Source organism: Jaculus jaculus, chromosome 7, assembly GCF_020740685.1.
Source record: "Jaculus jaculus isolate mJacJac1 chromosome 7, mJacJac1.mat.Y.cur, whole genome shotgun sequence".
Taxonomy (NCBI): Eukaryota; Metazoa; Chordata; class Mammalia; order Rodentia; family Dipodidae; genus Jaculus; species Jaculus jaculus.
In genome coordinates this window covers 131,259,753-131,287,670 of record NC_059108.1, presented here as the reverse complement: position 1 = coordinate 131,287,670, position 27,918 = coordinate 131,259,753, and the positions used below count along the sequence as shown (strand labels likewise).

General features: G+C 40.3%; 1 protein-coding gene across 5 annotated transcripts in view; it reads right to left on the bottom strand.

The window, feature by feature from the left end:
* Galc (galactosylceramidase) overlaps nt 1-27,918 on the bottom strand; it is a 50,924-nt gene that overhangs the window by 16,351 nt on the left and 6,655 nt on the right. Inside the window, exons 1-9 of one of the 5 annotated variants that reach the window (XM_045155172.1) lie at nt 26,428-26,643; nt 20,377-20,445; nt 20,104-20,167; nt 16,080-16,193; nt 12,027-12,166; nt 10,273-10,311; nt 6,859-6,989; nt 4,828-4,983; nt 1,248-1,372 (exon numbers count right to left, since the gene is read on the bottom strand). In XM_045155172.1, the coding sequence (XP_045011107.1) occupies nt 1,248-1,372; nt 4,828-4,983; nt 6,859-6,989; nt 10,273-10,311; nt 12,027-12,166; nt 16,080-16,193; nt 20,104-20,167; nt 20,377-20,445; nt 26,428-26,628 (1,039 nt within the window). In that variant the 5' untranslated portion in view covers nt 26,629-26,643. Of the gene's footprint in view, nt 1-1,247; nt 1,373-4,827; nt 4,984-6,858; nt 6,990-10,272; nt 10,312-12,026; nt 12,167-16,079; nt 16,194-20,103; nt 20,168-20,376; nt 20,446-26,204; nt 26,335-26,427; nt 26,644-27,918 lie in introns of those variants that run through there. The other 4 variants (XM_045155173.1, XM_045155174.1, XM_045155175.1 and 1 more) reach the window with 4 other exon arrangements.

The following is a 27,918-nucleotide window of genomic DNA, read 5'->3' as shown; positions in this document are numbered from 1 at the left end:
ACATCCATTGCCCCTTGAGCCATGTCAACTGTGTGTTGTCTAGTAGACATTCAGTTGATTTCCGCTCAACTATAGGAAACTCAGCTTGTTGCCACTTAAAATTTATCTGAAACTGCTTTACTCGGCAAAAGATTTGGCTTACTGCCTTTTCAGCTGGATCTAACATCCACCTGGCTCCTTACTATCTTATGAGTAACAAAGTCTTCAGCATGTGATCACTTTTGTCTATATAAGAGTCATGATTTATCTTTTCCTTAAAGTCACTGTTAAATATATATATATATATATATATGAGCACACACACACACACACACACACACACACGTACATACAAAGATTCTCATTACTTTTAAGGATCAATCTAAAGCCATGATATTTTATATAAGAGTTATATTTATTTCATTTAATGATCAAAATGCTTGTTAATGACCAGATACCTATTGTTCACTCACTTCTATTTTATTAGCATATTATTCCAGTCAACAATACTGAATAGATAAAAGAAAAAAGCATCTCAAAGACTAATTCCAATATTTTTAGATATTCTGGGATGTAATGGATCTTTACAAATATATTTTATTAGCAACTACTGTACTTTGTGGTTATAAGCCTACTCCTCTTCCAATCAGGAGGCAGTCCCTTTTTCCCTTCCCCTTCTCCCTCCCCTCTTCCCTCCTTCCCACTCTTTTCTAAGAGCCTGACCTTAGAAAATGCAAGTATTGAATCCAGAAAGTAGGCCAATTACCCAAAATACTCTCCAAAAACACTAGCAAATTTCCCTTAAAATAGACTTAGGCTTAAAATTTGGTCACAGTGTGTGTGTAACCTTCTGTGGTGGTTTGATTCAGGTTTTCCCCACAAACTTATGTGTTCTGAATGCTAGGTCCCCAGCTGGTGGCAATTTGGGAATTGGAGCTTCCTGGATGTGACATACTTCTGGGGGTGGGCTTTATGGGTGTTATAGCCAGCTTCCCCTTGCCATGTTTGGCACACTTTCCTGTTGCTGTTAGCCATCTGATATCAGCCAGGGGGAGATGTCCACCCCTGCTCATGCCATCATTTCCCCTGCCTCATGGGGCTTCCCCTTGAGTATATAAACCAAAATAAACCCTTCCCTCCCACAAGCTGCTCTTGGTCAAGTGTTTTCTGCCAGTAACGCAAAGCTAAACACAATACCTCATCTAGGTTTTTCTGTTTTGTTGCTTACAGTATAATTGAGGGAGAAAGAAATGGAATGTGACCTGTACCTGAAACCCATATAGGCGATTCTACTACATAGTGCCCACTCCATGGCTCCTGGGCAGTCATCAGTCCACACCGCCCGTAAGGTAGTTCTTCATAGTAACTAGCCACCAAATTCCAGGCAATTGTGCTAAAGCATTTGTATGATTAAAAAAAAAAAAAAAGGAAACATAAAACAATCTGTAATGAAAATACAAACTTTAGAAGTCTTAAGTAAAGAGTCCTCTCATAGTTATGGGTATAAATGAGCATAAATATCCAAAACAGAAAATGTTGCCTAAATTCACTCACATGTTTTAAAAAAGATCCAGTTTTAGCCGGGCGTGGTGGTGCACACCTTTAATCCCAGCACTCGGGAGGCAGAGGTAGGAGGACTGCCATGAGTTCAAGGCTACCCTGAGATGACAGAGTTAATTCCAGGTCAGCCTGGACCAGAGTGAGACCCTACCTCAAAAAAACAAACAAACAAACAAAAAAGATCCAGTTTTATATGCATATAACCATTTTAATAATGAATCGTATAATACAAAGCAATATAAGCATATATGGGATACACAATATTTTTACTCATTAGTAACAGAGCCAGAAGATAAATCTTACCTGACCTGTAGTATACATGTAAAATTTAACTCAAATGCAAATAAAGGCATTAGCTATACCTGCTTTCCCTATTACAGTCAGTCTTCTTAATGCCCTAGTTTCACAACATAATCCTTACTAACCTTATTTTGAATTGCTGCACAGTTTTACAACTGAGAACGCTTTAGTCAGACTGTGTTTACATCATGTTTCCACCATTTAACCTCTTTTGACCTCAATTTCCTCATCAATAACTGAGGATGGTAAGTGTATCTAGCTCATGGGGTGGCGGGAAGGATCAGACATGCTAATGTATCACAAAGGGAAGGAAGATGGCCTGTCCTGGGCTGCTGCTATTGTTTTGCCTTAGCTACAAAAACTAGCTAGATCAGCTTGCTGATCTGATTCCTGCCCCCTTACTGCAGATGATAAGACCATAACGTTCACCATACATACAGAGCCCTAAGACTGTGACCTTGTAATTCTCAGAAAACTTAAGTACAAAACAGAAGTTCTTGTATTCAACTGGGTTCCTCAAAGTTAAAAAACAATGAGCTCACCCAGAGAATTTTACTTTCCTGATGAAGTCTTTATCCAACATTTAAAAAAGAAAAACCACTGGCATGGCATTCTTAGAAAATCAAAGCTTTGTAATTCTCTCAATCTAAAATTGAAATCATAATCCTATTTAAAAAAAAACACCCCAAGTGAACTCATAATAGTTCTCCTGATTTGATTCACACATGCCTATTATCTTCTCTAGCTAAAGGTTGAAGCACAGATTGAGAAAGTTTCTGAAAGGCATTTTGTAAAATCTACATGAAATCCCTTCAAAACCCATTTACCTTTACCCTCAACATTCCCTTTCTAAGATTACACTATAAGCAAATAGTCATAAATGTATAAAAGATATTTGTATCCAATTTATTATTCTAGTTTGTGAAAAGCTACAGTCTTAAATAAAAACAACTCATGACTAGGAAAAAGAAAACAATCAAATACGAGAAACATATTTTCTGCACTGTTTATGAAACTTGTGCAGCATCAGAACAACCCAGCACACTGACCAGGTACACAGAGCGCCAGGACCCTGCACATGTTGACTCAGTGAAGTTTGGCAGCTGTTTAGAACTCAGTACCAGTACTTCAGGAGCTTCATAGGGCCAGGCAAGATTGGGAAATACTTCTCCATGTAACAGAACACGCACACACACACACACACACACACACACACACTTTGAAATATACATATATGACTTTAACTCCAGCCCTCAGGAGGCAGAGGTAGAAGGATCACTGTGAGTTCAAGACCAGCCTTGAACTCACAGTTTGATTCCAGGTCTGCCTGGGCTAGAGCAATATTCTACCTCAAAAAAAACAAACAAGCAAACAAAAAAGAAAAGACTTCAAGGCCAGCCTGGGCAACATAAGAAAATCCTGTGTCAAGAAAACAAAAACAAAAAGCATTGAAGTAAAAATATAAAGTACAGTCTCAATTTTGTATTAAAAATATAAACATGGAGGAGCTGGGGAGATGGCCCTTGGTGGATAAAAGCATTTACCATACAAGGATGAAGACACCAGTTAGATCCTCAGAGCCCATTTACAAAGTTGAGCATGGCCATGCATGCCTATAACCCCAATCCTGTTGGGGGTGGAGACTGGAAAATCACTAGGGCTAGCTGCTCAGCCAGTCTAGCAATATAAACAACAGGTATCACGTACAAGTGACACTGTCTCAACACAAAAGAGCAGTAAGGAAGGACGCCCATGTCCTCCTCTGATCTCTAACTATATTAACATGTACAACATGTAGCACACACATGTGCTGCACATACTATACATACACACACCAGACACATCACATCACCACATATGCATACATGTGTGCATGTGTATGTATATACACACACATAAGCAAAATCAGAAGGACATTTTAAGAAGAGTTACTTCTGAATACTAAGTCTATAATTGGTTTCCTTTCACTCTTTGTACTTCTCTTCCATTTCTAAATTCTCTGCAATGAATATGCACTATCTCAACACCAAGCAGGCCAATGCGGAAGTGTGCATATAGATAAGCTCTTGTTTTGTTATCATTATTTGAGAAGGCTAATTTGAGTCCAATAGTTTAAGAAACACCCTCCTTAATAATAAATAGGATCCCATGTCATTCCTTAAGAACTATTTTGTGAACCAACAATGACACAAAATAATAGATCCCAGTTAAGTCAAAGTGAAAACTGGATACCAACTCAACTTTGGCCTGATCTTTTGAAAAGTTTACAGTCACGAAAAGTGGGAAGAAAGGAAGCAATTCTGCATTAAAGGAGATGTGAGTCCATCTCTAATGCAATGCAGGGAACTGCATTAGCTCTTTCTTTTAAAAAAATACAAGCTACAAATGACATTTTGGAAAATATGAATGTAATCTGGATATAATAAACATTTTAAATGTTCATATGTATGAAAATAATACAGTTATGTAAGATAATACCCTCTTGGTTTAGAGAAACAAAATAAATGGTACAGTGTCATGACATTAAAAATGAAGTTATTTTATACACATTAAAATATGGGTAGATGATCCTGTGGCTTAGCCACTAGTAAGAAATAAGGGATTTAGTGAGACTAAGGGGACTAAAGGAAGCTACTGTGAGGTATATATGACCAAAATGTAATATATACATATACACAAAAATACTGAAAAATAAAAAGTAAATGTAAATCAAAATAGATATATAATCAAAATCACAGAACTGCATTAATAAATTATATGTCAATAAACCAATTTTGCTCAATAAATACCCTCTAAATATAGAAAATTACAAATAGATTAGATGTAAATTAGGCCTAAGTATAGGTATATAAGAAACCAAATAAAACTAATGTTTACCATCATTGAATCTAAGAGTTAAAATTAGAGGTCCATTATATCTTTTTTCTATTTATTGCATTCTTCTTAAACTTGTTACCTAAAACCCATAGAAGTAGCTTAATAGCTTACGAAGTCATGTTGCCATTGATGTAATTCTGATTTAGTATGCGGCCCCAGCATCCTGCTCCTATGTCATTGTTTAAAGTGCTAAAGTCTTCAGAAGACCAAAGTTTCTTCCCAGTCAACTTCGCATTCCAGACTGAATGGGTTCCAGGATAGTGAGCCCTAGAAGAGAAAGGGTAAAAGTAAATGGGAAAAGTCAGTGTGTACCATGTATATAAAGCTGTTGAGTGAACAAAAATACAGAGCTTCTTCAAGGTTTCCTATTTTAACATTCCAGACAGATGAAAGATCCAGTGAAAGCCTTTGCTTCCCACTCTTCTATCCATGGATATCTTCAAATGATGGTATAAATCCTTTGACCTTTTAAATACACAAAATTAATCTATGGTGTTAGAGGTTTGATTAGTAGTTATACCTTGGAGGGAAATGGGATTAATGAATAGAAAGACTTCCAAGGGAAAGATTTCCTGGGTACTAACTGGATGGTAGATCTCTATGTATGTTTACTTTGTGGTAACTCATTAAGTGACTGGGGCATTGTGTATGCATGTATGTTAGTTGTAAATGAAAAAGTTGTGAGATGAAATCATTAGACAGTAGATATGGAAAGCAAAATTGAGAAAATTATGAAGAGATACTTATTTTTAAAGGAAAAAAGTTTTGAGTCAAGTTTTACTAGAATACGGATAAAATCGACACTATGAAAAACACAATTGAGAAACATAGTACAGTAATGCTATATGCAAGTAAACAGACAAACAGAGAATTTGAAAGAAATACAGAATAAAAGCATAGTCACAGGAGTTCTAAGGTATAACTGGAGCTTCTAAAATTAAACTGAAATAATAGAAAAATAATTCCTTAAATAATTATTTAAGAAAATATTATTAAAACAAAAGAATAACATTACATATAGGATAAGTAATAGTATGAAACCACTCAACTTTAAAAATGAACAAAAAATGTTACCTAACTGGTATAACTACAAGTATCTCTAGACATTGCCAAATGTATCTTGGGACATAAAATTACCCTCAGCTAAATAACAAGAGGCATCTCCTTAAGCAAGAACCAAGTAAACAAATCCCAGAGAAAAGGTTTTGCTTTACTAGGTCCTATTACTCAGTAATGAAAGACATGGAGAACACAGACATCAGTTATATCAAAACTGTGAGTAAAGCTCAGCACTCGGGAGGCAGAGGTAGGAGAATCACTGTGAGTTCAAGGCCATCTTGAGACATAGTGAATTCTTGGTCAGCCTGGGCTAGAATGAGATCCTACCTCCAAAATAAATTTTAAAAAACAGTCCTCTGACCTTTACACATATGTGGCACACATGTGTCTACACACATACTCTCCTATTAAACAAAAGATAAAAAGAAAAACTTTAAAATTAAAATTTAGACTGAGAAAAAAACTTTTTTTAAATAATTTTTTTAAATTATTTATTTATTTATTTGAGAGCGACAGACACAGAGAGAAAGACAGATAGATGGAGAGAGAGAGAATGGGCGTGCCAGGGCTTCCAGCCACTGCAAACAAACTCCAGACGCGTGCGCCCCCTTGTGCATCTGGCTAACGCGGGACCTGGGGAACCGAGCCTTGAACCGGGGTCCTTAGGCTTCACAGGCAAGCACTTAACCGCTAAGCCATCTCTCCAGCCCAGAAAAAAACTTTTTAAGACAAATAACCCAGTCTTTTCAACAAAATTCTATTTAAAAAAAAAAAGATGGCACGAGAGCCTAAAGAATAGAAGAGACTTAATTACCAATTAATCACAATTAAATGGATCCAGATCTGAGAAAATGAAACTTTTAAAGAATAATAATGGATACATTACATCATCATAGAAAGGTCCTCAAATGCATACATCTAAAGAGAAAGAGATGACTGGAGCCATGAATATTTTAGCTAGGTGAGTAACTTTACCCTCAGAGAATGTCATCAGTAGGGTGGAAAAGGTAAGAAGAAAGGCACAGTCAACATGCAGATCAAGCTGCCAGCCACTGCCAGTGCTCAAAGTAAAGTAGGCCTTACCCTATAACATCAATCACCTTGAAGAGCTCAGGGTCAAGCAGCATGGAAGAAGAAATAGGCTCCCAAAGATTATCACTCGCTATGATTTTCACCCGCTGGAGACCTTGAGAGTCCATCACCTTTCTTAACACCTTGTGAGATATAAACAACACAAAAAAGGTTACAAATGAGTTTTACTTTGTCTCTGTGCATGCATGCATGTGCACATGTGTATAGAGGTCAGGAGACAATCTTGGTGTTATTCTTAGCAATGTCATTGTGGTGGTTGGATTCAGGTGTCCCCCATAAACTTAGGTGTTCTGAATGCTAGGTTCCCAGCTGATGGCAATGTGGGAATTAACACCCCCTGGAGGCAGTGTATTGTTGGGGGCAGGCTTATAGCCAGCTTCCTTTTGCCAGCGTTTGGCACACTTTCCTATAGCTATTGTCCACCAGATGTTGGCCAGGAGGTGATGTCCACCCTCTGCTCATGCCACCATTTTCCTCTGCCATCACAGACCTTTTTAACCCCACTAAGTGCTCTTGGTTTGGTGACTTCTGGCTGCATTGAGGACCCGACTGCATCAGCCATCTACCCTTCATGAGACAGGGTCTTTCATTGGCCTGGGGCTCACCCATTATGTCAAAGTGGTTAAAGAGCAAGCACCAGGAATCCTCCTGTCTTAAAGGCATGGGCCATCAAGCCAGGCTTTTATGTGGCAACTTAGACAAGCAATACCCTTGACTCTACATAAATATTTTAAATTTATTGCTACTCTTAAAAATAAACAAATCCATATTCTCGCCAAGAGCCATATTAGCATATTATATGGAATATCAAGGCTGCCAAACCAGGAACCCATATTCATTAGTCATTATTGGAATCTCCTGGAGGAATTTCAACAGAGGACACATAAAATCATGCAGAAAATGGTAAACACAAACTAAAAGTTTCTATGTCCTGAGACATTTCTATAGGAAAACTAAAGGCCAGAAGGAAAGGCAGTAAGATCTGACTGTAAAACATTGGTGGGTCTTACACCAATACAATCTGGCTGTAAAACATTGATGGGTCTTACAACAATACAATCTGGCTATAAAACATTGGTGGGTCTTACAACAATACAATCTGGCTGTAAAACATTGGTGGGTCTTACAACAATACAATCTGGCTGTAAAACATTGACGGGTCTTACAACAACAGCTAGTCTTTTGAATCAGATGATCTGGGGTAGAACACACTGAAAAGCAACAGATCCCAAACGTTAAAAACTATTCAAACAGCACAACCAACCTCAGCATGGGACCACTAAATTAAAAGGGCAGCCAGAGTGTAGTAATTCTAATGCTCTCTACAGATAAAATACACACAACTAGAAAGACACATATGTAATCATAAGAAAATAAAACATAAGCACAGACATGTCAAATGTGGGATGTAATGGCCCCTGAGCAATGCTGGCCACCTGGCCATGAGATGTCCTGCTACAATACACTAGCCTGTCTTCCGCCCTTGCCCTTCACTGGCTTATCAGACTTGCACTCACGACAATTCTTTTTCTTCCAGCCTTCACTGCCTTCCCTCCTACACATGCCCCTGTCTGAGCAACTTGAGTTCCCCTCCATTTCCTCTTAAAGATTCCAACTACACATCATCTCTAACGGACTCCCCTTATCTACCCAAGAAGAGGTGTCATCCCTTCTGGTACTTCCAGAGAACCTGGTATTGTATTATTCTATTAGGAAAGTTATCCATAACTTTCTATCCCTTGCCCAAACTCCTTGTGAACTCCTTCTAACTTTAAATCAAAAGCATGAACACATGCCTGAGACACTAGATGTTGAGCAAATACTTGCTAATTGACTGGCTGAATGAACAAAAGAAATGCATTGGGAATTCTCTTTAAAAAAAAAAAAAAAAACACTCAGCACTCGAGAGACAGAGGTAGGAGGATCACTGAGAGTTCAAGACCACCCTGAGAATACAGAGTGAATTCCAGGAAAAGAAAAGCCCACACGTTTACACACTCATCTCAAATGAAAAAAAAATGTAAAATTTGAACATAATATAATCACAAAATATTTGGGAGGAAAATGACATAAGGGCCAGGAAACTGGCTTAGTAGTTAAAGGTATTTTTGCTTGCAAAGCCTGCTAGCCTGGGTTCAATTCTCCAGTACACGTGTAAAGCCAGATACACAAAGTGGTACGTGCATCTGAAGTTCATTTGCAGTGGCAAGAGACCCTGGCATGCTCACATACTCTCTCTCTCTTTCTCCCTCCCTTCTCCTCTTTTTCTCATTTTCCTCCCACTTTCTCCCTCTCTCAAATAAAGAAAATAATTTTTTTTGTTGTTTTTTTGAGGTAGGATTTCACTCTAGCTCAGGCTGACCTGAAATTTACTATGTATTCTCAGGGTGGCCTCAAACTCACAGTGATCCTCCTACCTCTGTCTCCTGAGTGCTGGGATTAAAGGTGTGTGCCACCACGCCAGCTAAGAAAAAATATCTTTAAAGAAATTATAAATACAACTGAAAAGTAAACTAGTAAACAGCTTACCCTGAAAGGCAAACTGTCAATTTTTTACCAATTATAAGAATTACTATTTTGTTTTCCTTTTTATAAACTATAAATGATAATAGTTACCTCATGGGGAAGTGGAAAGAACCAAATATGAAAGAACTAAACTAAGCTTGGAAAGTGGTGCAAAAATAATGGTTTCCAAATATGGTGTGATACCACTTCACAAGTAGAAATATGTCACATTACACACTTAAACATAACAGGCATTTCAAAAAAATGATTGACTAAATATGCTATAGATTGCAGAATATAACAATAGAAGAAGCAAAAATTATGGAGTTATGAAAATATAAAATACACAATGGTTTTAAAGTAATGATTGCCAGAATTCTAAAACGATTTTTTTCCTTTGGTACTAGGGATGGAAGTGAGGGCCTCGTGTGAGCACATACTCCACCCTGACCTGTGCAGCGATCCCAATAAACTAGAATTTTAAACTAGAAAAACCCAACTCAATTCTTCAGATATGGGCAATTCGGGGCCTGCAAAGAACCTACGAAGAACTGCACATGCTTCATATCAGGAATATAAACATTAAAATTTAATTTTAGCCAGGCATGGTGGCATATGCCTTTAATCCCAGCACTTGGGAGGCAGAGGTAGGAGGATCACCGTGAGTTCAAGGCCACCCTGAGACTCCATAGTGAATTCCAGGTCACCCTGGGCTAGAGTGAGATCTTACCTCAGGAAAAAAAAAGTTAATTTTATGATACAACTAGTAAAATAACTGCATTATAAATAAAATGTATAGTATTTCTATTAATAAATTTTCTACTTATTTTTGTGTGTGGAAGTATAAGGAATGATTCATAAAAAATAACTTATAAGATTAAAAGATATAGTTATACGGACCTTGATATAATTGACGTCAAATGTCCTTTCATTCCAAATCTGAAACAAAAATTCAAAATGTTAGAAAGTTTACAAATGTTACAGATTAGACATTATCCATTCTGTTACACAGTAGGAGCTCAGTAGGTACTGCTGATAGTCTAAGTTCAGACTACATGGAAATTTAAATATCAGTTTAAATAGATGGCATATTAATAAGCAAATGCTTATGGAGGCCCACTGTGGGATATGTGAGGCTTTGTAGGAAACAAAGCAGAAAGCATCAGTGGACTAGTATCATGTTTCATATCATTAAAAGATGTTTAAAAAAAATTTTTAAGTAGGGGGCTAGACAGATGGCTTAGCAGTTAATGGACTTGCCCGCAAAGCCTAAGAACTCATGCTAGAATCTCCAGGTACCACATAGCTAGACATAGTCATGCAAGCACGCAATGTCGTACAAGCACATAAGGGGGCGCACACATCTGGAGCTCATCGCAGTGGCTAAAGTCCCTGGCATGCCCATTCTCTCTCTCTCTATCTCTCTCACTGTAAGTAAATAAATAAGTAATAAAAACATTTTTTAAGTTGTTAAATAACAATTTACAACCAAAAAGGCATATTTCTAGCAGCCTGCCAAATCTAGCCTATTGCCTGTGTCTCCTAGAGTACTAGCAGGCTTTTAGTTTCAAATGTTAAAGTATCCTTTTGACCTTCTAACTTCTACTAAATATTTATGCTGTGGCTCCTTATACAAAGTCAGCTGATCACAAATTCAAGATACTAATCAAAGACTCTCAGAATAAGATGAAAATAGCCACTAAATCATAGAGGAAACAAGGTATTTTTTATAAACTATAGAAACTAGGAAAAGCTATGGAAAATCATTTGAATTATGTTGGTATTAAAAAACAAGTTAAGGGGGCTGGAGAGATGGCTCAGTGGTTAATGTACTTGCCTTCAAAGCCTAACAACCAGGGTCCTATTCCCCAGCACCCACATAAAGCCAGTTGCACAGTGGTGCATGCATTTAGAGTTCATTTGCGGTGGCTGGAAGCCCTGGCTTGCCCATTTATATTCACTGTCTCTCCCACTCCCTTGCAAATAAATAAAACATTTTAAAATAAGTAAATAAAAAGTTAAAACTCATAGTCCAGGACTGGAGAGATGGCTCAGTGATTTAAGCACTTGCCTGAGAAGTCTAAGGACCCAAGTTAAATAACCTAGTACTCATGTAAGCCAGATGCACAAGGTGGCACATGCATCTGGAGTTCACTTGTAGCAGATAGTGTGCCCATTCTCTATCTACCTCTCCCCCCCATCAAATAAATAAATAAAGTATTTTAAAAAAATAGGTCATGGAGGTAGCTCAGTGATTAAAGGCACTTTCCTATAAAGCCTACCAATCTCTAGCACCCACATAAAACCAGATGCACACAGTATGGCATGTGTCTGGAGTTTGTTTGCAGAAGCAAGAGGCCCTGGTGCACCCATATTCATTCTCATTCTCTCTCTCTCTCCTTCTCTCTTAATAAATAAATAAACAAGCAAACATTCCAGAGAGGGTACAGACTCAGCGCAGTTCAAATGAGGGAAGAATTTCAATTGGTAAAGAATATGGTCACATGCAGTTAACTTGTGTTACTATCAGATAAGAACAAAGTAGTCTCATACCACAAAATGGCTAGTCAGCAGAATGCCACAGAATCAAATTACTTTTTAAAAATGACTTATAAATTTTCAAAAATAAACCATATTTTTAATGTATTACTAACTCCAATATAATCAATGTCCAAATCATGATAATGCTTGGCGCCCACAATCCAGCTCACAATATAGTAGGCAGTCAGCTGAAGATTGACATAAGGCCAGGTGAAACCTCTGCCCAGCCATCCAGGGAATGACCATGGCAACCCTGAGGAGAAAAGAACAGATGCAAAGTGGAGTCGTGAAGCCAGCCTCACACTACTGGAAACAAAACGCCCCTCCCCACTAAAAAATTAGGCAGAAGGGAAATACTTGGTGGGCCCAAAAGAATTATTACACCAGACACAATTTTTTAAAATCCTTTCCACTCTATAGACATTCTGATTTCTTAATTAATCTTAGAGTCAGATCCCACACACATTCTTTCAAAAAAAAAAAAAAAAGCTGGGCATGGTATGGTGGTGCAGGCCTTTAATCCCAGCACTCGGGAGACAAAAGTAGAAGGATTGCCATAAATTCGAGGCCACCCTGAGACTCCATAGTAAATTCCAGGTCAGCCTGGGCTAGAGTGAGACCCTACCTTGAAAAAACCAAAAGAAAAAACAAAGACAAAAAGTAACAACAAATGTTTCTTTCAAATTCATAACTAATAAAAAAGAAATGTACATTCTATCATCTCTACTGTATATTGGAATGTTTATTATTAAATTCCTGTTTTCTAAGGTCAAATCAAACAGTTCAAAAGGCTCATGCTAAATTACTCTTATGAGGTCAGTGTAACACAAATTTCTCATTCACAAAAATATCTTCAAGATATCTTAAAGTTAAACTATTAGTAGGTCAAACAATCAAATTTATTAAACCTAAATGTGTCCTTACAGCAACATAAATGTCAGTGACTAATAAGAAAATACTTCTTTGTTAACTGAAATATAACAAGTAAATCCACATTCTTCTTAGACATCTATTAAGTAAACAAAAAAATTAAAGAAGAAAAAAATGAAAATAGTAAAAAAGCACTAGGTTCCAAATCCCACTGTGGTGGTTTGATTCAGGTGTGCCCCATAAACTTAGGTGTTCGGAATGCTAGGTTCCCAGCTGATGGAGATTTGGAAATTAACACCTCCTGGAGGGAGTGTATTGCTGGGGGCGAACTTATGGGGGTTTCCCCATGCCAGTATTTGGCACACCTTCCTGTTGCTGTGCAGCACCTTATGTTGGCCAGGGGGTGATGTCCACCCTCTGCTCTTGCCATCATTTTCCCTGCCAATGTGGAGCTTCCCCTCAAGCCTGTAAACCAAAATAAACCTCTTTTTTCCACAAGCTGCTCTTGGTTGGATGATTTCTACCAGCAATGTGAACCGGACTGCAACAGAAAAGTGGTACTGAGGAGTGGGATTGATGCTAGACACACCTGACTGTGTGGTTTTGGCCTTTTGGAGCTGATTTGCAAGAGGAATGTGGGAGGATTTGAAACCTTGGCCTAAGAGACGCCTTGCAGTGCTGTAAGTACAGCTTGATGGACTATTCTGATCTGAGCTGCAAGACATGAATGCAGTAAGAACTATGGACTGTGAGGTTTGGCTTATGAGGGTGAGAAAAAGCTTTGCTTGGACTGGGCTAGCAATTTGTGTGAGACGCTTGCTCTTATGCCCATGTCCTGAGAAGTTGTGCAGGGTTACTTTGTGTAGAAATGAACTGGTGTGAGCAGAGGAATATGGCACAGAAAGAAAAATCTTTGGGTGAACTGTTGCCCGTTCAGCTGCAACTGAGAGATAACAACCTTTGAGACAGGGCTAGCTGACCTGTGCTAGGGCAACAAGAAGAATGTCAACACTTTTGAAGGGGCCTGAGTGCTCAAGGAGTATCCTGTTCTTCAAAGTCTGCTTTATTCCCCCTTGGACTAACAAATTGGCATCTTACCTAGTATTATGGAGTATAAGAAATGCTGGAAAGAGGGTCATGGAGTTTGCAACACGGTCTTTTGTTTTGGAAATGGCTAGGGGCAATGTGAAGCAGGTTTGCTGGATGCCTGCATGGAGACCCCATGGGGCCATGAAGATGAGCCAGGAGAGATGCCAGGACCACGAGATGGCTGCTGAGGAGATGCCGGCCCCGATTTCCAGGACTGTGAGTAGCCTAGCTGGAGGGGCAGAATTGGAATGCCAGAGACTTGTTTCTGGTTCTATCATATTTGGAGATTTGTCACTGGCTAGAGTTGTTGGACTTGAAGCTACAGAGTTTGATGTTTTCCCTGGTTGTTTTAAATCTTGTATTGGTTGAATGTTTCTTTGTTATGCCCAATGCCATCTTTTGCAGTGTGAGTATTTATTCTGTGCCATTATGGGTTTTTTGAGTTTATTTTTTGGTATTATGGCTCAGTTAGATCTTGGACAATGAGGATATATGAACATCATTGGAATTGATAAAAACTATGGGACTTTTAAAGTTGGATGAATGCATTGCATTTTATATCATGTATGGTTATCAGTTTATGGGGGCCAGGGGCAGAATGTGGTGGTTTGATTCAGGTGTCCCCCATAAACTTAGGTGTTCTGAATGCTAGGTTCCCAGCTGATGGAGATTTGGGAATTAACGCCTCCTGGTGGGAATGTATTGTTGGGGGCAGGCTTATGGGTGTTACTGCCAGTTTCCCCTTGCCTGTGTTTGGCACACCCTCCTGTTGCTGGGGTCCACCTTATTTTATGTTGGACAAGGGGTGATGTCCACCCTCTGCTCATGCCATCGTTTTCCCCTGCCATTATGGAGCTTCCCCTCGAGCCTGTAAGCCAAAATAAATCTCTTTTTCCCAGAAGCTGCTCTTGGTTGGGCGATTTCTACCAGCAATGTGAACTGGACTGTAACACCCACTTTGGTTATAATATGTTAAATAAGCCCAAAAGTTAGGTGCCTTAACTCTTAAATATGATACCCATTTAGTTCACTGCTGAAAAAAATCAAAATTACAAAATGCTTGTGTCTAAACTAATGTCATTTCATAAAAAGTATGACATTAAAGAAATGGAGTATTTGCAAACAATAAAAAGTATGACATTAAAATAACAGGACACTTAAAGAAATAAAACGCTAACTATAAGGAAGGCACATGTGTAAGCCTTTGTTGGGATGTGTTCAGCATGCTACACTTCCTACATTCAAATGAGGTTTGACCTTGAAAGCAGCCCAGTGGGGGAGTATGTGCTGGAGTCAATGATGTTTTCACTGTTCAAAACATTTCTGGAATCTCTCACAGAAGACCATTTGAAATCATATGCTTTCCACTTCTCTTTTATTACTGTCTTCCTTTAGTTATTGAGAAAATTATATTTAAGTAACTAAAAATCAAATCTTTGTTTTGTTTTGTTTTTCAAGGTAGGGTCTCACTTTGGTCCAGGCTAACCTGGAATTAACTATGTGGTCTCAGGGTGGCCTCAAACTCATGGCAATACTCCTACCTCTGCCTCCCAAGTGCTGGGATTATAGGCGTGTGCCACCATGCCCAGCTAAAAATCAAATCTTTGAAACAGATCATTAATTCTACTTAGTCAATGTAAACCTGTTTCAAAATGGCAAACTCATTTCAGATGATGGAAGCACCCCACCACTTTGACTGTTTAAAATACTTCACATTGCTACAGAACTATCAAATGACTATAGTCCTGCTCGAGCAATCATCTGGTGATCCCATCACAGTGGGCAGGAATTGGGAACTGAACTGTTCAGTATCCCAGTAACTGTAATAGTGAACTGATCATCACTGAGGTTTAATACATCAAGCCAGGCACAATGGCGCAAGCCTGTAATCCCAGCACTCAGAAGACAGAGGCAGGAGGGCTCAGGAGTTAGAACTATGGAGTAAGTTCCAGGCCAACAAATACTACATAGTTAGACCCTGTCTGAAAATATAAAATGAAAGAATAAAATTATAAAGTATGAGATATTAGTAAGACCAAACATTATATAACAATGAAAGGTTATTACTGGCCCATGATTTGTAACTGGTAGCCTAAGGGCAGTACTAACATCACTAGTATTTTAGCATTAAAACTCTACCAACATGATTCCCAATTTAAAGGTTAAAAGAAAAGAAACTTACAAGCATTGCAAATAGCACTTCTTACCCATAAGTATAATATCACGGTTCCTCTTCTTAGCTTCCTTCATTAACCACCATTCATAGCCTCGAAAATAATTCTCATCTAGGGCATAGTGCATATGAGAGGGTTCTGTACCATCTGAATAGTAAGCAAAAAGAAATGACCTACGAATGGGGCTAACCTAGGACACACACACACACACTTCATAAAAGTATTATTCTAGTTCCAATCCTGAAGTTGGACAAATAAGAGTTATGTAAGTTGAAGACAATTAATCAAAGCATATTATTTCAGACTTTTTTATTATCCTAAGCACTGTAAAAGTGTTAAATTTAAAAAATAAACATAACTTTGTATTAAAAGCAGTACTAAGAGAAATGTTATCACCTATATATCTGAAAAAAATCTTAGAATCATGTTCAGGCTGCTGAGCTCTCTGAGTTTTCAATATCTATCTCCAACTTCAAGTTCATATCTCAACTTTCAGCCTCAATTTTAGATGTGAATCTCTACACTTCTGAGCTCTAATTCTTACAACCCACATCATATAATAACAAATGTTGATATAAGTGTGGAGAAAAAAAGGAATGAATATACAACCCTACATAAGAATATCAAGCACAGAGACAGACCACAGCCATCAAAGCCCTTGTGTGCTCTCATGTTTCACAAACAGCTGACCTTAGTATTCTTTTTAGAGGTAACACCAACATCATAAGAACTGGTTTTCATCTATGTCTAACTTACCTTCAGTAAATACTGCAAACCATCATTATAGCTTCAGTCTAAATGGCTCTTACAAAGAACACTTGAACCCTTTGAAATAGCTTGGGACAAGCTTTTACATTGTTAATTGTTTTTCTTCCAAGTTCTAAATCACTCTCTCATGGTTACCTTGAATTCCAGGAACAAGTCTGATCCACAAACATCTTTATCACAAAGGTCTGAAACCATCCTCAAGTTACAATGAGCCTCTTACAACAATCATGAGCGAAACCAAGTTGCCTCCTCAAGTAAAGGTGACTTCCAGGAGCTTTTCAGAACAACCTTGAGCTAATGAACAACCAACCACAGCCTGACCAAGACTTCCTGGTCTGTCAACTACAAAATCCCACACCTTCTCAAACCCATGACCCCTGCCTTCACTCCCCTCTATGCAACCTCACAGTCCCTACTAGCTCCTCAAAGACAGGCCTTTAGCCACTAGACTTTTTTTCTGTTCTTTCCATGTGCCTTCAACGACAGCTCCTTTCCTGCCCTTGACCACTCCTTATCTCTTTGATTGGCATATGCAGATATGTGGTCAAACCTAGTCAGCTGAAATCCCCAGAGCCAGGATCTTTGCCCTGAAACTCCAATAACAATACCACTATGCTGAGGTAAGTTAAACCCACTCGAAGACATGTAGAAGATACTTCCAAATTAACTACAATGGAATCTGACCTACAAATAATAACCAAAATCTAATATCACTGGTAGTACATTTTCTTCTTCATGCAAATTGGTAACAGGTACTACACCAAGTCAACCATATGGTGGCTATGAACAGTGAAGACTCAGTCATTAAAAGTTTTGTTTTTAAAATAAAAAGCTGGATTTTGACATATACATATGCTGTATTAAATATTATGTATTGTATATTTTACCACACATTTTATAGTTAATAATACCTTGCATATTCCATATATAATTAAAACTTTAACTTCTCCATGAAATTCCAAACTTCTTTTATGATCTGTCCAGTGTACATAATTAAAAAAAAACTGTGTATTTGTTTATTAATAATTATGTCAAGTAAATAAGAAGTTTAAAATCTGGGACTGGAGAGATGGCTTAGTGGTTAAGGCATATGCCAGTAAAGCCTAAGGACCCCGGTTCAATTCTCCAGGTCCCACATAAGCCAGATGCATTTGGTGGTGTATGCATCTGGAGTTCCTTTGCAGTGACTAGAGGCCCTGGCGTGTCCATTCTCACTCTCTCTCCCTCTCTCTGTCTCTAATAAATAAATATATAAAAATAAAATCTTTTAAATTTTTTTAAAGTCTGAATACTTTTCTTAGAATTTTGTATTTTACATAAATTTGAAGACAATGAAAAATCTGCTAGATAATGATAAACCTCCTTGGGGTAGGAAGGTTAATGGAACACATGTGATGCGAAAGCAGAGGGGTAGATACTGGCAGAGAAAGGTTTAAGGAAGGATATGGGGACAGGGAGGAAATAGGGGTGGAAGGGATTAACTCAACAATAAGAACTGCAAAAAAGCCATATGGAAACCTACTACTTTGTACGTGAATTAAAACTATGTTAAAAAGAAAAAAGGAGGGCTGGAGTGATGGCTTAGCGGTTAAGGCGTTTGCCTGCAAAGTCAAAGGACCTTGGTTCAATTCCCCAGGACCCACATAAGCCAGATGCACAAGGGGGAGCATGCATTTAGAGTTCATTTTCAGTGGCTGAAGGCCCTGACACAACCATTCTCCCTCTCTTTGCCTCTCTCTCTCCATCTCTCTCAGATAAACAAATAAATATAAAAAAAATTTTTTAAAGAATGTGAAGGTACATGGATGGATAAAAGAAGCTCCCAGAAGGCATATGTTATTAACTGAAAACCCCCGTGCCTGGGGTGAGACACATCCCAGTGAGTTGTTAGTCAGGGACCAAAACTAAATGGTCTCTAGGCTTCATCTGAAGGACACAAAGAAATCAAGCTTAAAGTGAAAGGAACGCTTCCTCACTGCTGCCTCACTTTCATAATTTGGGAGAGTACTGTGCAGGGTATTATAGGAGAAAACAGTCTTACACAGATATGGACCTTGCGTACTCCACAACTGACCTTCCAGGAAAGATGCCTCTGTGGTGCAATACTGCCACCATGGTTATGTAGTAACCAACCCCTTTGTGATCAGATTGCAGGGCTGTTCCACAGAAGGGAATACATTCCTGGTACTGTAAACCTGATCAAAAGTCTGTGGCTCAGGAAGTCATAGGCCCTATGGGAGAAGCCTACTACTGTTACGCTAAATGGACAGGTTGTTAAACTGCCTTCTAAATATTTATGTTTATACCCCAAGATTAGTGTTTACAGAGAAGCTTCTATTTGTAGGGGGCAGAGGTTAAAGTAGAGACTCATAGCAGGTAAAACTACTGAGGATAAATGACTACTGTGTGCTTAGCTGCAAAGGAAATACCTGCATCACCTCCTCCAAGGTTCAGGGAGCATCTGGGAAGAAGGACCAGAAAGAAGGTAAGAGTAGAAGGAGGAGAGGAGTGCTGTGGAGTGCTGTCATCCGGACACGGCACGGCTACTGCACTCATAACCGCACAGCAGCAGCTGTGGTTTCCTGTGCAAGACTGAGCCTATGAACATCCCTTCCTGAATTGGAGAGGGCCTCCCAGGGACCCATGACTCCCAGAGTAGATGCTGGCAGTTAATGATTGCTGGGGAGGGGGAGTCATGTCCTTCAGTGATGTAGCCACTGGCAAGTTGCCCATATTCCAGTAAATACTTCCCTGCCACCCATGCTTAGGCAAGCAACTCTAATTTAATTCTGTAGATTACAATATAAAATAAAAAGACATGAAAGCAGGGAGGGCATTAGTTTAGAAGAAGGGATTGTGTGGAAGTGACAGAAGATATGAGAAAATATTCCAGTGAGAATATGATCATAATATATTATTATACATGCATGAAACTGTCAAAATGAAATAAAATAATTCAAATAAAAATCTTGCACTGAAGAGATGGCTTAGCGGTTAAGCGCTTGCCTGTGAAGCCTAAGGACCCCAGTTCGAGGCTCAGTTCCCCAGGACCCACGTTAGCCAGATGCACAAGGGGACACATACATCTGGAGTTCGTTTGCAGTGGCAGGAAGCCCTGGCATGCCCATATTCTCTCTCTCTCTTTCTCTCTCTATCTCTCTGTCTGTCACTCTCAAACAAATAAAATAAACAAAAAAATTAAAAAAAAATCTCAAAAGAGTGAAATTATACTCTGAAAGCGTAGATTTAATTGTTAAAGAGGAAATTCTACTTCCCACATTGCTCCTACCTGTTGTTTGCCCATCACCACCTATTTCAACTTTCAAAATATGCAAAGAGGCACCGAAGTCTGGCTGTGGGAAAAAGGAACAGCATTATCAATGTGCTTTGTCATGCGATACCTCGAGATGCTTTCCAGTGACAGGAAAACCTTGAGGAGCAGCTTATTCTGAAGTAATCTATTTTCAAAACCTAGGATGGTGAAGCTTATAAATTCTGTGGTTGTAATCACCCCACACTTTGTAAAATGTCCTTGAAACTGTTAGATAATTATTTTCATTACCTTAAAGAGATAATCCAGTATTTCAGAACGATAGGGCTCTGGGTAATTTACTAGAAGTCGGGAGGTTGCCTGGAAAAAAAAAATGAATTTTTAAGATGAATGCAATAAATCTAACCAATAGCACGTGTCTATAGGTTCACAGTGCTGCCTGGCATGTACCCTACTGCACCACTTCTGGGGTAAGTGGACAGCTACTCTCAAACTGCTGGCCTGACCTTCCCTGCCAATCACGGCACAAGCAGGTGAACAGGTTTTCCTCTGCTGATAGGAGGTTTAGCTGGGAGATAAGCTTGAGAAGGCTAATGAACAGCATGATTACAGATTCATCTTGAAATTGAAACAGTCAGTCTTAAAACAATGTATCAGTGACACGTGGAATCACAGCTCACTCTACCCATTAATGTCTTGCACATAAGTCACAAACAGCAAGGTTGACAAGAAGCACTGCTCTCCCCATCTTTGTAAACTCCACCTGTTAATATTAGGACTGGCTGCCCCACGATCCCCAGTCCAGGCTGCACAAAGGAAACCTCACACAAGAACAGTATCAAAGAATGAAAAAAGCTATGTGCAAAGTATAAGATTATACCTCATCGTGCCCAGACCATTACATCTGGCAGCTTGAAGAAATCTCAAAGCTAATAGTTGTGACCATAAACCTGTTTTTTGGGAGGCAGTCTAACTGAGACTGGGTAACAAGGAGTTAAATACAGGATAAACAAGGAAAACCCCAGCTGTGTCTCTGGGTTAGGCAGAGCATCATGTCACTTGAAGGGACCAAGGAAATTGCAGCTGTTTCTTGGTAGCTGTGATGGCTTATATTGCCAACCTAACAGGACCTAGAATCATCTGTGAACGACTATGTAGATTAGGTCAGCCTCTGTGCATGTCTGTGAGGCATTATCATGTTTAGGTTAATTAGGGTAGAAAGACCCACACTAACTACAAGCAGCACCATTCCATGGGCTGGGTTCCTGGACTATGTAAAAAGAAGAGAGCAGGCTGAGCGCCAGCAATCATGGCTCTCTGCTTTCTCACTATGGGGCTGATGTGACCAGCTCTGCTCAAAGCTCCTGGTCGCTGTATCTTCCCCACAATAATGGAGTGTAACCTGAAACGGTAAGCTGCAATAAGCCCTTTCTCAGCTAAACTGATTTTTGTCAGGCATTTTTGTCCCAGCAACAAGAAGATAATTAATACAGTAGCTAGTAGGGTCTGCATCTCAGAAGCCTCCACTTCATTATAATCATTCTCAGTGGGGTTTTGACCCCTCACCTCCTCACACACTTTGGACTTTTCAAAAGGATCATGGGAAATAATTGCCTAAAAAGGGAGGTCTGGCCCAATATGGTTTGGGAGAGGGAAAAAAAAAGGGCCACTCTATCCCATGAATATGCCACCAAGCTCTTCAGAAAAGCTTCTTAAAAATCCACAACTCAGAGCCCACTGTGTTGCTACCACATGGGAACCGGCCCCTCCAGTTTGTCTCTAGAGTGCTGGCTTGGCTCTGAGAAATATTCTGCTTAGCTGTGTTTATGGGACAAATTCTTCCCTTCAAGAAGACAAGATGCAAGGAGAAACCTTCCCTGAGTAGCATAAGCAAGGGAACTAAAAGAGGTGGGTTTCCAGGGAGAAATAGTAGCATACACCAGGACTGGAAGTTAGACAACCAAAGTTCAAGTGCTAAACATGACAGGTGTATGTCAAGGGCAAGATACCTGGTTTTTATGGGACTCAATCTTTCATTCTATATTCTCACATATATGACACTCTGGTGGTACCCCATTACTTTCTCACCCAGAATCTCCCTAGTATCTACCACCAAGTCACAAATACATCTCTAGATCAACAAATCCAAAGCCAATTTAACAGTTTTACCTGAATCTGCTCTTCCTGCATTTTGGATCTTACTAAAACATCTGCCTGAGCTATACACCTGAGATAATTATTTCAACAAATTTCCCATCTGGTTCAGTAACCAAGAGATTCTTTTTAACAAAAGTATTTAAAGAGTCGGGTGTGGTGGCACATGCCTTTAATCTGGGAGGCAGAGGTAGGAGGATCGCCGGGGAGTTCGAGGCCTCCCTGAGACTACATAGTTAATTCCAGGTCAGCCTGAGCCAGAGTGAGACCCTACCTTGAAAAACCAAACCAAAAAAAAATTATTTATTTGAGAGAGAGAGAGAGACAAAGAGAAAGGGGGAGAGAAAAAGAGAAGGAGAAAGGGAGAGAATGGACACACCAGAGCCTCTAGCCACTGCAAAAGAACTCCAGATGCATGCACCACCATGTGCGTCTGGCTTACATGGGTTCTGGGGAATCAAACCTGGGTCCTTAGGCTTTACAGGCAAGCACCTTAATCACTAAGCCATCTCTCCAGCCCTGCTAGGAGATTCGTAATGCCTCTCATATCCATCTCCTACTCCTCAACCCCATTGGCTTAACCTGGGCCTTCACTAATTAAAACTGGACAAACAGTCACAGGACTCCCACCTGCCTCTTTGGTGTCTATATCCACTCTACTTAAAGCTCAATGTTCCCAGGACATAAATATTACCGTGCTACTACTGGTTAAGCCTGCTAAGATATCTCCTACCCCAATAACTTTCAAGATAAAGTTCATTTTATACCACAGCCCTTAATAAGGTGGATCCCAATTCTATCAGCTTGCCTCTGGTATTCACACATCTTTGACACAGGCCTACCAAATAACTTTTAGTCTGCCGTATGTATTTTCTGGCCAACTCCAATTCAACCTTTAACTGCCAGCTCATGGGCTTCCAAGTAGTCTGGCTTCTGCTGCCCTCCACTAAGGGAAGTACTTCTTTGGCCCCCTTGCCACCATGCCTCTATGTGTCCTTAACACTTCTAATCCTGCGCCTAAACACTGCTTTGCTTTTCTCACTTCTAAATCCCTTGAGGACATATGGTATGTCTTACGCAAGTACATATCCTTACCATTTGTCATACAATAAGCATTTACTTCATCTTTTGTTAGGTTTTGTGGTTGTTGTTGCACTGATAACAGACATGAAATGTAGGAGGTTTTGATTTAAACATAACCTGCATCCTGAGTCTATCATTTACAAGCTTTGTGGCCAAGAGTAAATACATTTGTGTAAAGTGAGTTATTCATTTAGCCATTGTTTCACTAGTATCAGACGCCCATTAGAAGCTCAGCAAGGAGAGATGCCTTAGTGGTTAAGCTCTTGCCTGTGAAGCCTAAGGACCCTGGTTCGAGGCTTGATTCCCCAGGACCCACATTAGCCAGATGCACACAGGGGCGCACATGCGTGGAGTTCATTTGCAGTGGCTGGAGGCCCTGGTGTGCCCATTCTCTCCCTCCCTCCCTCCCTCTCCCTCCCTCCCCACCTCTCTCTCTCTCTCCCTCCCTCTCCCTCCCTCCCTCCCCCGTCCCTCCCCTCTCTCTTTCTCTCTGCCTTTCTCTCTGTGTCTGTCACTCTGAAATAAATTTTTTTTAAATGAACAACAAAAAAAAAGCTCAGCAAAATCCCTGGCATATAATATGCTCTGAACAAATGGCAGGCACTATATACACACATTTTTTTAATATATATAATCAAAATCCTTATATCCTAGCAGAGGCTCCAGCACTCCTTGAATGAACAATGTAATTGCACACTAACATACCCTTGACCCTAGTAAGAACTCTTCCTACCTTGCATGATGCTATTGGAAACATATTTTACTGTCTACACTCCTCCCTTAACACATAAGAAGCCAGCCTTAGACAAACAACCCTGCAATCACTCTCGCATAAAGGGGCAAGAGAGCCATATGTTGAAACACATCACAAGGTGATACATTTCCAAATTACTAACCACACTGCCTAAAAAAGGCTGGAAGCTATATGCAATACCAGGAAGAAGCCTTGGAAACATTTCTTCATTCAAAGACTGTAGAACACCTTCTAATCCCTAAAAGTCGACACTACCCACAACTGCCCATGAGCCAGACATCATCCTCAGAACATGATGTGTCCTCACAATGCTCCTGCCAAGAAGATATCACTGTTCCCTCAAAAGAGTAAGAAGCAAAGAGAAATAAAACCACCTTCCAAGCCCATAAAGGAAAAGTTAGGACCCACATTTTTAATTACTATACCAAAACGCTTTCCCTACAGAAATGAAGATTAAATGAGAACAATCTAAACACTCCAACAAACTGTGCCTTAAATAGTTTCACACACACACAAAAAAGTTTTAAACTGGTATGCAAACATAATGTTGTAACCATGTTTGTTCATTCTTTATTAGGCTCCTAAAATGAGTAACTATAGTTACAGACACTGGTAATTGTCAGTGAGTTTATCAGATAAGAATTTCCTTTGTTTTATGAAATAATTATTTTAAAAACTTTAAAATGAGATAAGTAAAAATAAATAAAGACTTCCATTTTTCAGTAAATTTATACATTCGATTTGATATCAAAAATGCTGGTATCAGAAGGCTGGGGCTTCCTTATATGAAATACTGGCTTTTTTGGAAAACAACAGGGATAATACAGTACTGACAAACAAACGTTCATGCACTGAACAAACACACTGAAGAACAAATGTGAACTCATTAGTCCACAGGTTCCTCTAAACTGATATATGTTCCAGAACCTGCTGGTGACACTGTCAGTTAGGGACTACAGAAGGTCATTATCTACCGCCGTTGCTCAGGTTGCTATGCGGGAAACTAGAAACTAGGATTCAAGCTCAATTGACTTTGATGATTCAAGTTCTCTCTGCTTCAACTCCAAAACACGGAAGCCTTAAGAGTTCAGTTCTTAACATTCTCAAGTACAGGTAGCTGTTGTGTTTGTTTAAATGTTGGGTACAAAAAAAATAAAGGAAAATCCCTTTCCTCAAATATCTGGCAGCATACACCTCATGGACCCAAAAGTTAGAGAAAGAGGTCACACAAAAATCAAAGGTGACTAAGAGAATGGAATACAGCCAAGAAGAATCATGCCACTGAAGCCACCAGTTGGGATAGCTAGGGACACCCAATGACAATTAGACACAGAGCTGCAACAGCCTTCTGTTTCTTTGCAAATCAATCCTATGAAATGCTCACGTAAAAATAACCCATCTCAACCATCCTAGTCAAGAGAAGTCTAATACATGTCCACTAAATATAAATTTTGGTTGGAATCCTGGAATGGAGAAGTGAGACGCTAAGCAAAAGCTAGGGAAATCTGAATGAAGTATTGTGCTGTAGTTAGTGATGTGTCAACAACTGGCTATGACAATGAAGCCATTCTAATATGGGATGCAGATGAGAGAACGCTGGCACCGTTTCAAAACTTTCCTGTGAAGCTGAAACTACTTTTAGAAAGAACAAAAATTTTTTTTAATTCCCATCCCTGAATTCTTTAAGTCAGGAAAGGTTTCTCTCAGGACCTGGTGTGAGAGCTTTCTGGTGTGTTTGTAACAATGCAGGTTCTCCGGAACTACGTCAGAATGGAGAGAGCCAAGGCTTCACGCAGTCCCCCTGTGGGCCCTGCTGCACCCCGGGGTGCGTGTCCCGTCGCAGACGGAGTTCCTCCGCCCGGAGTCTCCATTCGCATCAAGTGCTCAGAGCCCAAGGGAAGTTTGCGGTCTCAGATCTTCCAAATGAATCCATGCGCGAAAATAGAGACCCCACCCCCCGACAGCTCGGGGTTGAAGAGATGGCTCAGCGGTTAAGGCGCTGGTCTGGGAAGACTAAGGTCCCAGCTTCGACTCTCCAGGACCCACACACAGGCCAGCTGCACAAGGTCGTTGGCACTGGCTAGAGGTCCTGACGCGCCCATTGTGTCTCAAATAAACACATACATACATAGATAAAGTGTTTTCTTGAAATTGTGGGGTGGTGGGAATGTCCTCCCCACCCCAGGCATCTCGGGTCCCCGGGCCTGCCCGTGGGACGACCATCCATCCCACCGCCATCTCCGCGCCGAGGCCAGCCCGGCCACCCGGCGTGCCGACGCCGCCGCGGGGGCTTGTGGGTGGCCCGGCATGCCCCGCGCCGCCCCCGCGCGCCCGCGCGCCCCTCCGCTCACCCCGCCGCCGCTGACCGCGCCGATGCCGTCGAACTCCCGGCCCAGCCCGTCGGAGTCGTCGAGCACGTACGCGCCGCCACCGCCGGGCGCCAGCAGCGCGCACAGCAGCAGGGACACCGCGGCGCCGCCCGCCGAACCCGCGGCGGTGGTCATGACTTTGGCTCGCCGTTGCCGGGAGGCCCGGACTAGGCAATCAGCCATTGTGTGGGTCACATGACAGCAGCGCCCACGGAGGCGGGTCCGGGCGCCACCATGATGAAGAAGGGCAGCCGGCTGCTGAGGCACACCCCGCCATCTTTAGTGAGGGCCGTGGGCTGTCCGCACGCAGCCGCCTTAGTTTTGCGAACTACATGTTTTAATTTTTTTTTTTTTTTTTTTTTTTTTTTCTTCACGTCTCTGAGAATCGACCTGTTCTGGCTACTTTTCCGACCTCTTCTGATGGCCCACACCTGCCAAAAGAAGAGGCTAACGAATGGGAGGAGCAAAGCAAGAATGAGGACCTGGTGTGGAGGCCCCAACTAGGCCCCAATTCAGAGGTCATTTTAGATGACCATCTTTAGAAGCCTGACTTCTTCACCTAACCTGAGAAGACCGCAAGTTGAAGACACATGTTTAAGTGATTAAAAAATAATAATAGGCACTCATTAAATCTTAACCTGATGAAGGTTTCCATTCTGATATATCCAGGGCTTGTAGCTTAAGGAAGTTAGGAATATTGATAGAAAAAATAAAAGGATGAAACGTTAGTTAGTTGTAGTTAATAAACTGTGTTGTCTTTTGTCCTTGTACTGGTTGGACTGAGTGGTTAAAACAGTAGTCAAAAACTGAAAAGAGCAGAAGGGCTTGCAGATGGTTATGAGATGGTCAAGCTGACCAGATACAGAGGAAGGGATGGGCTCTAAGAGAAACAACAAAGCCAGTCTCAGCAGGCCCCATCTGGTCTCCATAAAGTACCCCCTTGTTTTTAGCCCTTGATTCTCTTCTTCTTCTCTTGTAACGCTTACAGGTGTGTGAGCCTTCCTCCCCCAACCAGTTCGATGTTTAGAAAGGAAACAGTTGAACCTCTTGTGAGGATGGGTGGTTGAACCAGAACAACACTTCTCTGTATCTCAATCCAGTCACTTTAAAGATCAACTTATTTCCCTAACCAGAAAGCTCTACAAACCTGTTCAGGTCTCTCCCCCTTGCTTTGTTCAATAAAACTTGAAGTGCTTGTCCCATTCAACTAATCATGATTGGGAGACAACACAACCCAGAAGTGAGTGCTACACTTCCCCACTATTCCTGAAATTTTATTTCAGCGATGTGCACACATCACATACCAACTACAAGATAAAGTGAGTAGTATCACATGATAAAACGGGGAAAAACCATGCACATGAAATTTGGAAGTTATAACCAATACTCAGCATATGTGATCCCATAGTACACAGTACCCCTTTCACTTCAAAACTTTTGTGCAGTGTGTGAAATATGCAGGAAAGGAAACAA